At 37.3% G+C, this 10,768-nt stretch overlaps 1 protein-coding gene across 2 annotated transcripts; it reads left to right on the top strand.

The window, feature by feature from the left end:
* The first annotated feature begins 7,215 nt into the window (after positions 1-7,215).
* Positions 7,216-10,023, top strand: LOC110763235 (S-adenosyl-L-methionine-dependent methyltransferases superfamily protein). 2 transcript variants are annotated; one of them, XM_088247768.1, is made up of 8 exons: positions 7,216-7,557; positions 8,322-8,435; positions 8,540-8,608; positions 8,730-8,749; positions 8,838-8,890; positions 9,032-9,062; positions 9,160-9,244; positions 9,577-10,023. In XM_088247768.1, the coding sequence occupies exons 1-8, from the start codon at positions 7,374-7,376 to the stop codon at positions 9,780-9,782; spliced, it is 762 nt and encodes a 253-aa protein (XP_088103894.1). In that variant the 5' UTR covers positions 7,216-7,373; the 3' UTR covers positions 9,783-10,023. The 2 variants fall into 2 exon arrangements, with proteins under 2 accessions (XP_088103894.1, XP_088103895.1); XM_088247769.1 differs by having other exon boundaries at positions 7,218-7,557; positions 9,163-9,244.
* Positions 10,024-10,768: the final 745 nt, after the last annotated feature.

Below are 10,768 nucleotides of genomic sequence, written 5' to 3' on the forward strand. Positions count from 1 at the left end.
ATATACATAGTAATTCTATGGACGGTTACACTTTGCGGTGGTTTTTAACCCCGCATTTAATTTATTTACTGTATGGTGTAGGTTTATTACCCATACAACAGTATTTATTTAAAAGTGTGGCGCGGGTTTATCGTCCACACAACTGCCTTTACTTTTATTTAAATGTATGGAGCAGAATTAGTGCCCATACCAGCACGTTTACTTTACCGCACATTTACTTTATTATTTAAAGTATGGTGCGGGATTAACGTCCATACATGAGGCAATTTCATTTATGAATTTTACTTTACCGCACATTTACATATATTTAAAGTATGGTGCGGGTTTATCGTCCATACCAGCAATTTATTTACAAGCAATTTATTTTATGAATTAATTGTGCGGTATGATGAGTTTTTACAGAATACAGAGATCAGGACCAGAAGTTCCTTGATCCTCATCATACAACTACATCAGGACTTGAAAGATCCTTGATGATGATAATGATATGAGAGCTGGCAGTCTCTCCGGTACTGTATTTGTAAATAAGAGATCGGATCCTTGATCCTTGACATGTAAATAAGGACTTGGAGTTCCTTGATAATGTAACAGTACCATATTGGTTAATAGTGCCGTACACATGAATAGTAATTGTACTGGCAAATGTATTGTACGCATGAATAGATATGTATTCATGACCTGATGAATAGTACCATATACATGAATAGTGACGTATGCATAAATATTAACCATTTGGGTAAACCATCACTATATACAAAAGGGAACCTGCAATTCCTTAAACTCATGGATGAGTAATTAAATGAGATGCCAGGAGATCCTCATGGACAATTATGTAAAAGACTAAAGTCCTGAAATATGTACAGGAATTTATAAAAATGTCCATACCATGAGAATATGTGATTTTGGCCCGAAGTTCAAATCTAAGAGTATTGAATGTCCACACCATGAGAATATGTGATTTTGGCCTGAAGTTCAAATCTGGCAATATTGAGAACCTGAAGTTCCAACAATTAAATGGACAACCCTTGAGGTATTATTGCAAATTGTGGAACACCACATATTTCTTTGGGCATAAGAAAATGATGAATTTGATAAAGTTCGATTCAGTTACAATCGACACCTCAAGAAAGAAATATATTTTGTGAATTCCGGTTGTTAAGAATACACCGTGAAATGGATAATATCAGGATAAACCTCAAAGGATGAATTGAGGCTCCCCACATATTTTGATCTCGGCCGGAAACCCATGGATCCAAATATATGAGAGATCCCGAACTTGAAGTTTTGGGTATATAGTAGTTAATGCTCCTCACTACTATATTGCAATATTATCATGGCTTTTACTCAATTCATATTTCATGCCCATTTGAAAAAGGCAAATAAATTTTGAAGTCGTGTTTAGCCCTGGGCAGAAGTTCCGGACTCACATGCATAGAAATATGTAATTTGAGGGATTTGTTGTGGTTATTTGAACCTATAAGGCACAAGGTTCCAAACCGTCATTTTGAAAAGACGCAAAAACCACAAGGTGCAAGTTTAAAAATTTGCCCAATTATTATAACAGAAAAGGAGCATACAACAGATATATTTTCTTCACCTGCAAGAAAGGAGCAGGCTCTGTAAAATCTATAAAATTCCATTATGTTCTGGAAGCCTCTGCAGGAAGAGGACGACGCCTCTTAAGCTTAGCCATGAGCCACTCGTGTTCTTCCAGAATCTTTTCATTGGAAATCTGCAGCATGTCAAGCCTTGTCTGCGTATCAGTGGAGTATGAACTCACTAGTTTCAACAAGGCATTATTCTCCTCTTTAAGTTTCTCAACCTCCTGTTGAGACTCCTGAAGCTTTCTCTGAAGAGAAGAATTTTCAGTGTTCAACTCCTGAATCTCATTTGCTCTAGCACGCAAACGATTAGCCATGTTAGAAACAGAAGCAGCACTCTGAATGCTAAAAGCCAATGAGTCATCAATGGCCTCTTCTTCAGACCTCCAGGTTAACAACATGTCATCCATAGGAATAAGGAAATTCCTAGCTACTGTGACAACAGTAGCATCATTCATCATCACAGAATCATCAACTGTGAGATGACGATCTTTGGATGCAAAGGATGGCTGCCATATTTTGATGTCACGAGCTGTTTTGGGGTCAACATTTAAATCAAGATGATTTGGGCGGGAAGAAGAGGAAGCCATTTTTAGAAGGTTTTTGAGGAAAGTTTTAGAAAAATTGGACTTTCAGAGAATAAAAAGGAATTGAGTTGAAACGCAGTTACTCCAATCAGATGTTACATATGCAATATCTATAAGTGGAAATGTGGCACCGTATTCAGGATCCCAATATTTCCCCGGATCCCCATATTCTTTTTCTTTTCCCAGGTTCCAAAACTTCACGCGGTCTCCAGTAATGTCTGTCGGCACTTTCGGCGTTTTTCAGGATTATTTTCATCAAAGCCGATCTTGCTTTGCGGATTTCACGGAGTTACTTTTTCAAAAGCTCCCCGAGAATCTCGCAAATCTCTACGGTTAATTTGAAATTCACCGAATTTACTTATTCCCCTTATTTGTGTATAAATATGTTACTAACGAAATTTTCTTTGCAGAACACACTCAATTTCCTCCAATTTTTCTTCATATCCAATGATGCAATATCCACTTGTTTTTCATATTAGTGAGCCCTCGATGTGCTTGAGAAGCGAGACTATCTCTGATCATCAATTCAGGAAGTGAGACTATCCCTGATCACATTTCAGCAATGTCAGGGAACTGTAAAGGCGACCACATGCTCCAATCTCCTGAAGTTCCTCTAAATCAGGAGAAATGAGAGTTTGTTGTCTGTGCTCATCAGCTTCCTCACCTGATTGCTTACCTTATCCTGCAATTAATATCATAATTTTTGCATTTTTTCTCTTTTTATAACTCTCTGTTCATAAAGGATTTTATTTTGTTTAGAACGAACATCCGAAGAGAGAATCCATGGAATAATCCTAACTCTGAGGGTTATTTGTTTTGAACAGAGAGAAGAATTGTGACTTTTGCTCTTGCAGGATATAAGTAGATCATCAAGTGTCACATCATATTTGCAGGGCCGATACGAGCTTGAATGATACTTGAGAAAAGTTTCTCCCACCTAAGGATGTAAGAAATACTTGTGTTATTTCATGCTTATACTATTATTTTGATATTTTGTACTACATCCTTAAAGGTAACCAAATGAGGAGAAAAGGCCGTTCCGGGATAACGCCGTGCAAATGGCTATTCCAGAAGAGTGGCTTGTATCGTTCTAATATGTATCCATGAATTATTAATGCAAATTTCACAGATTGCAAGTTGGATACATTGACAATACACTGCACAGATTAAAGTCCCATAAGAATAGAATATGGGTATAGCAGTGATCAATATGATGCACGCCTGTTGCGTAGCAAATGATATGGATTGAAGTCCCTAAAGGACAATCCTTTAACATGTCAATGGTAATACAGTGCACGCTTGATGCGTAGCAAATTATATGGTTTCAAGTTCCAGAAGGACAATTAATTGACATGTATGTATTAATCTGTGGCATGCCTGTAGCATGATAGATATATGGGTTCTAAATGTTCCAACTCCTTAAATGGAGATTATCCACGCCCTACTGTAAAATAACGCTCCACTGGAGGTTATGATCCACATTCTCACATAATTCATTCTATAAGATATGTCTGTCTAGAAAGAGACAGTAAAAGCCCCTTGAAGTGGCTCGGGTACCCAAAAGCAAAGAAATGCTTATAATTGATGCATGCGCATGCACATGAGAATGGTGGGATCATGAATTGATGAATGACAATTTTTGGTTTTGGAGTAGCTACTCAAATCATCAATAGGCTGTGTTGATTGGAACCACGTTCTATTATTAAATGTCGACAATATCATTGGCCAAAATGGAAAGAGGCAATTCCATTACAGATGAGAATGAACGTGAAAGAACAAACCCATAGTACGAACCCCAAAAGATGTTATACTGAAAGATATACTTGGGTGTTCAGAATAAATGGGAATATACCCATTTTGTATGACACAATGTTTCTGGCAGAAACAAGGAATGTTGGGTTTCTCCATATTTACAGATGCAATTGTGCTTTCCTATTGCACATCTACTGAGACCAACATATTATCTTTAAGGGTTATTAAATGCACGTAGCATATCGCCAGACGCGATTCCCTAAAGATGTATCAGCAAAACAAATAGCTGGATATAAAGCTATATAATGTGTCATGAAGTATAATCTCTTAAATCCATGAAGGATTGAAATTGCATGAAGCAAGTCCTTGAAGGACGTGTGCCTGAAGCACAAATTTTGTACTCAATACTAATATGTATAAATTGCCTCAGTGAGTACACTAATTACGATATGGTTGCAACCCATTACAGCTCTTAAAGAGTTGATAATTGATCAAAACTCATGAAGAGTTAATACTTGGTTAAAACTCCTGAAAAGTTCAAGTAACATTTGTCTCGGCGTGAAGATCGAGCATTATGCCAACGAGATTCTTGCTTATACTAAGAAAGTATTGAAGCATTTTATGTGGATTATCCGTTGAGCACTTAAATGATTTTCCGGAAATATACTGAACCGGACATTGTATTTTCCAGATTGAGCTCAGCTCCATCACCACCACTTTGGGATGATGTGAGGCATATTTGATGCTATCTCCGCATAACACCATATACGGGCATATTCTTTTCAAGTGAACTTACAAATAGCCCAGGTTTTGTTAGATAAGCGGACTTTGGAAATTTCTATGATTTACATAGATATAGCTCACTGGGAATATATTTACTTACTCAATTACATGAATTATTGGTGGCTACATCATTCATTCAATCCGAAAGATCTTTTCTCTAGAAAGATAGTCATGAAGATATCAGGGGGAGATATTATTCAGGGGGAGCATCCAACAATATTACAAGACTAACTCATAGAAGAAGTGTCAACTATGATATTCAGAAAGATGATCAACAATATGGCTTAAAGATATTTTGCCAAGCATCAGGGGGAGCGTGCTGTCAATAAAGACCTTCACACACTGTACTCTTTTTCCTTCGTCTAGGTTTTTGTCCCACTGGGTTTTTCCTGGCAAGGTTTTAACGAGGCAGTGTCGCACGCACGTCAATATACACAGAATTTTATGTTACACATGGTTATGTACTCTTTTTCCCTTCGACCAGTTTTTGTCCCACTGGGTTTTACTAGCAAGGTTTTAACGAGGCATATTCCATAGTGGTCTCCAAGGGGGAGTGTTGTAAAGTCTTGAGTGGAGCCCACATGATTAGAAGGGAATCTCACACACCTTCACGGGTTTTCTATTTACCGAATAGTTAGCCAAAGTTTTGTTTATAAAAACTATGGCTTCATTCTCATTTTGTAAGTGAGATAGATAGAGAATATAGAAAGAAAGAAAGAAATAATGAAAATATCATAAGAGCATTCCTATCGCTATTTGAATTCTCTAAATTCTCTCTTCAATTTCTTTAGTTTTATAACATATTCTAAAATCTGATTCAAAATCTACAATGTCAAACTTCAATTCCCTTCTCCTCTCGGGTTCTCATGGTCTTCTGTGGCAATGCTGGTAATTTCCCCTCTTTCTCCGTTGCTCTTTTCTTCATTGTTTGTTGGATTAATGACCTAAATGGTCCCGTAATTATTGCTCCAGTATCATTTTGGTCCACCAACTAAAATTTTCAATTTAAACGTCTTTAAACTTTTTATTTTGTACCAAGATGGTCCATCCGTCAAAGTCTGCGTATTATTCCGTGAAATCGAGGGACAACAAACCGTATTTTTAAGTGAGTATCCTCCTATAAAACGACCAAGCCAATGAAGGAATGCATTCCCTCCCATTTATGTTAGAAGACTCAGAGCAATGGAGGAGGAAGGTAGAGTAAAGGAAGAACAATTGAGATATGTGGAAGCAAAAAAAGAAAGAACTGCAGCAGATTGACATGGACGCCTATGAAGCAAAGCATGTAAACACATATAAAAATCTTGATGTGAAATCAAGGAAAAACAAAGCAAACAATTACTTTGGGCCCTCCGCCCAGCTCAATAGATATACATTTGGGAATGGATTAAACTGAATTATAAATGGAAAATAGGCGTTGAACACCTATATTTGGGTGAAATTCTAGAATCTAGTTGAATTGCAGAGCAGATTAACAGAAATAGCTTTAGATATCAACTAAACAAACAAAAACTAGGAACTAAGATAGAGATCTATAGTTCAAGGTTTTCAAACAGATTATCTCTATCTATCAAAGAAACATTCTTCATTAGAATACCAACAGCTAAACAGGCACTATATGTAAGAATCAAGTATCAGAGATATTACATGTATCAAAGCTCAAAGTGCCATGAGCTTGCATCTAAGCAGAAACATTTGCAGAATCTGTAACTTTGCACAGAACAGAGTTGCAGCTAAAGAACAGCAGTCTCAGACCAATATGGATCAAATCCCATGAGTCAAAAGTTGTAGCTGAACAAAACCCAGGTTCTGACAATTTGGAACAGGGAAAGGTTGAGAATGAACAACCACCATAAGAATCCCTTTCAGTCGATGGTAATCGTGGAAAATGAGAGAAACACGCACCAAACTGAGGTATTTTGGTTCTGAAAGATAGAGCTTCTCAAAAAGTCGCAGATACCTTCAAAACTCAATCACATGGCCATCACGTGATTAGAAGTAACGGAATCTGTCACGGATGGACCATCTTGGTACAAAATTAAAAAGTTTAAGTACGTTTAAATTGAAAATTTTCGTTTATGGACCAAAATGATACTGGAGCAAATAGTTAGGGGGCCATTTAGGTCATTAACCTTGTTTGTTTGTAAAGTTATTCCCTTTTGAGAGTTTTAATCCGCAGGTTCTAGAGCTTCTTTCTTTCTCTGCGTTAGTGCTCTGTTTGCGTTGTTTGGTTTGAGAGAAATTCTTAGAAAAAAGATAGAAAATAATTTTTTTGATTTGGGATGTTGGGTTTATTGGATAGTTGTTCTTAGCTAGTGAGTTTCCAAAAAACCTCGTGCTAGATGGAAGTGAGCATGTACATATTAGGCGCATCACCCCTGTGAATGTTATATTTACTCTGTATTTCTAATAATAATAAATAAATAAAAAGTAGAACATTTGGGTGCCAAGAGAATTTCTCATTCGGACACCACTTACTCTGTACGACAATAAAGGGCCCAAAAGCCCTCGGCCTTGAAAACCAACATGAAACTGAGCGCACTTACTTGCCTGCCCTTTCGTTTCTCCCTCTCTCTCTTTCGTAATTTCATATCGCCGACTGTACCCAGCTGAACGCAAATCATCACCAGCAGCAGAAAGAGAAGAGACGATGTTCAGGGACGTGTCAAGCTGCAACACCTACAACTATGGCGACGCCCTCTACTGGGACGCCCGCTACGTCGAAGAAGGAGGCTCCTTCGACTGGTACCAGCGCTACTCTTCTCTCCGTCCTTTTGTCCGAAACTACATACCAACCTCCTCTCGGGTTCTCATGGTCGGCTGTGGCAATGCTGGTAATTTCCCCTCTTTCTTCGTTGCTCTTTTCTTCATTGTTTGTTTGTAAAGCTATTCCCTTTTGAGAGTTTTAATCCGCAGGTTCTAGAGCTTCTTTTTTTCTCTGCATTAGTGCTCTGTTTGCTATGTTTGGTTTGAGAGAAATTCTTAGACTTCAGTGGTTTTGAACATTCATCATTTAATTTTAGCTACTTTTTGGTAATTTTGACCTGTGTTTGAATTATGGAGAAGTTGTGACAAAATCAAAGAAATTGGGTTTTAGGGTTATTGCTGGTTTAATGGTTGGACCTTGTTCTACTCCAATTTCCCACCCACCACCCCCCCCCCCCCCCCCCCCCCCCCCACCCCCCTTGTTATTTCTGGGCAGTTGTGCTAGAGCTTGAATTCCCCTAATTAAGGTTCTCTCTTACTCCTGCCCGCATTCTCTCTGATAGTTCCATCTGTTTTGGTGTATGGATACATGAATCACCAGAGGGGATGCATTCTGTCTACGCCCTAGAATGAAACTAAGTAACAATATATCATTTGCTCTCACACTAATTAGACAATTGATGTCGAAAGTAATAATGTACCTGATGCAATTAGGGTGCTTTGGCGTCCCTAAACATGGCATTGCCCTTGCCATCTATAGACGAAGAACTGTTGATGTAAAAATGATTCATTTTCTAATCAGGAAGGTCCTAATATCAATCATTTCATTGGCTTTAGATATTTACTATCTACTTGTTGATTGAAATTCTGATGGAAAAATCTTCTCTCGTAGTTATGTCTGAGGACATGGTTGCGGATGGATATGAAGACATAATGAACATTGACATTTCATCAGTGGCCATTGACATGATGAAAAGAAAATATGAGCACATACCTCAGCTGAAATGTATCCTTTTGAAAACTTACTTCATTAAAATTACCAGTACAATTTTGTACTGCATTATCTTTAGTAAATATTGCAGACTCTAGGCATGTTTCCTATACAATTAGACATGCAAATGGATGTTAGGGATATGAGTGTCTTCCCAGATGAATCATTTGAAGGTGTCATTGATAAAGGTATGTATCATTTCTTTGTTTTAGTCATTTTAGAATACACAATACCGTAGACTAATTTTTTCTTTTGTCTTAATGAAACTGTGTTGCTGTCACCACTTTTTGCACCTGTGGTCTGTCAAAGGAACTCTTGATTCACTGATGGTATGATGTCTGTCGTGATGTTCTTATGACTCCTCTTAGTCATTACTTGAACACACTCTAATTCTCTTATTTGTTCTTATATTTCTAGTGTGGCAATGATGCTCCAATTAGTGCTGCTCAAATGCTAGGGGAAGTGAGTAGGTTGTAGACTTTAAGACTCAATTGACAGCTGCAATTTTTCATATTACTGGATCAGTACACAACTTTTTTCTATTTAAAATTTATTCTTTATTGTTTACTTTTATATTCCGTCAATAATCACAGTTGTTATTTTGCTTGTAGGCTTCTTAAACCTGGAGGGATCTATTTGTTGGTAACTGTGCACCCTTAGATGAGGCTTTATATTTTACATTGTTCTTTCTTTTATTGAAATCTCAAAATACATAATCTGTTCTTCAACTGCCACATAGCAGATAACCTATGGTGATCCTACAGTAAGGATGCCTCATTTGATCCGGCCAGTGTACAATTGGAAAGTTAATTTGTACATTATACGTAAGTTTAGTTTTCATATCATATTAGTTCGTCCATTTCCCTATTCAAATATCTATCATTTTTCAATTCATTTTCCAGAAGTGATTTTGCTTCCACCTTGTTATTTGATTCACACGTAAAATCTTTTGAAGTTGTTGATTTTAGTCCATTCTAAACTACGTCTCTACCCACCTTCGGGGGATCTTGTTTTGGATAATCAACAGAGACGATGATGCTATGATTTTGCTTGGTCCTGTTTCTTGTACGTTTTCTTTTAATTCATTAATTGTTGTTACAATTGATGATTGAGGCGCCTTATTTGTTTTGTTATCCTTTTGATTATCTTTTCACAGCCAGACCAGGATTCCAAAGGCCTGAAGGTTGTAGTTCATCAATAAAGTCATATTTGGAACCTATTCCTATCACCGAGAAGGGCTTACTTCCAGCTGAGTTTGTTTTGGAAGATCCAGATTGTCACTTTATATATGTGTGTAAAAAGGATGATATGGAGCTAAGTAGTGCAACAACTTATGGATTGACAGTTGATCTCTTACAGTGATTACTTGCAGTTGGAGCACTGATGAAGGTATAATGGTCATCCTTGGGTGTCTGACGGACAAAGGATTCTGTTCAATGTATCTGCCTGGATTTTAGGGATGAAAATCTAAAACAAAAAACCCAATAAAATAAAATCCTCCTGAGAAACCATAGACACATTATCCCCATCTTTGATTTCTTTTATTGTATCAGTAAGTAGCTACCAAAACAATTACAAAAATAGATCTGTGATATTAAGTTCATGGAGATGTGATGGTTGTTTTGGCATGCTGGTTGCTAGAATGCATCATTGTGTCGATCCTCCAGTTTGTTCAAGTTTACAACCAGTTTTTATTGAAAATTCTTTCAATCGTGGACTTGTTTGTATATCAATCAGGATGCTCGGAATGAAGGGCATAGGAGATTGAAACATAAGCTTGTATATTCCAATGAAGGTGGTTGCCCCTGCGCGTATTTGTGTTTGTTGGTTTGATCCATGTTTATGTTAATGGAGAAAACGTTGGCATTGGGTAGGGGAGGGCTATGATGCCAGCCAGCATCGAGCCCAACGTATTGTCTGAGATGGGAGGTTACAAAGCAGAGACTTTTTTTTTATGTTGTTGATAAAAAAGCGATAGAAGTTTATTAGATCAAATGGACAAAAAGAGTACAAAGGAAAAGACAGTAAAGGGAGCCATCCCAATAGCAGTACGGTGACATGGGCAAAAGGGTCCTAGGGCTAGTTTGGTATTGCTGTGCTTTTTTTAAAAACTGCTTCTGCTGTGCTGTGACAATAAACAGCTGTGAAAAAAAACAACTAGGCGTTTGGTAAACTATATTAGAAAAAGTGCTGTGAAGAGTCGAAGTGTTTGGTAAATTTTTATTAGAAGTGCTTTTAGTATGTATAATGACCAATAAGGACGTGATGATGAAATTGTTACTTATTTTGCTGCAAATTCTAGAATTTTAAAGTAACAAAATTAGTTCCAATTCTAAATATTGTGACCA

This window comes from Prunus avium, chromosome 2 (genome assembly GCF_965620075.1).
Source record: "Prunus avium chromosome 2, drPruAviu1.hap1.1, whole genome shotgun sequence".
Lineage (NCBI taxonomy): Eukaryota > Viridiplantae > Streptophyta > Magnoliopsida > Rosales > Rosaceae > Prunus > Prunus avium.

Excerpts from the sequence above, each read along its gene's own strand:
- LOC110763235 (XM_088247768.1), top strand. The coding sequence starts at position 7,374 with ATGTTCAGGGACGTGTCAAGCTGCAACACCTACAACTATGGCGACGCC. Across the intron at positions 7,558-8,321 it reads GGTCGGCTGTGGCAATGCTG|TTATGTCTGAGGACATGGTT; the intron begins GTAATTTCCCCT and ends CTTCTCTCGTAG. Across the intron at positions 8,750-8,837 it reads GAACTCTTGATTCACTGATG|TGTGGCAATGATGCTCCAAT; the intron begins GTATGATGTCTG and ends TTATATTTCTAG.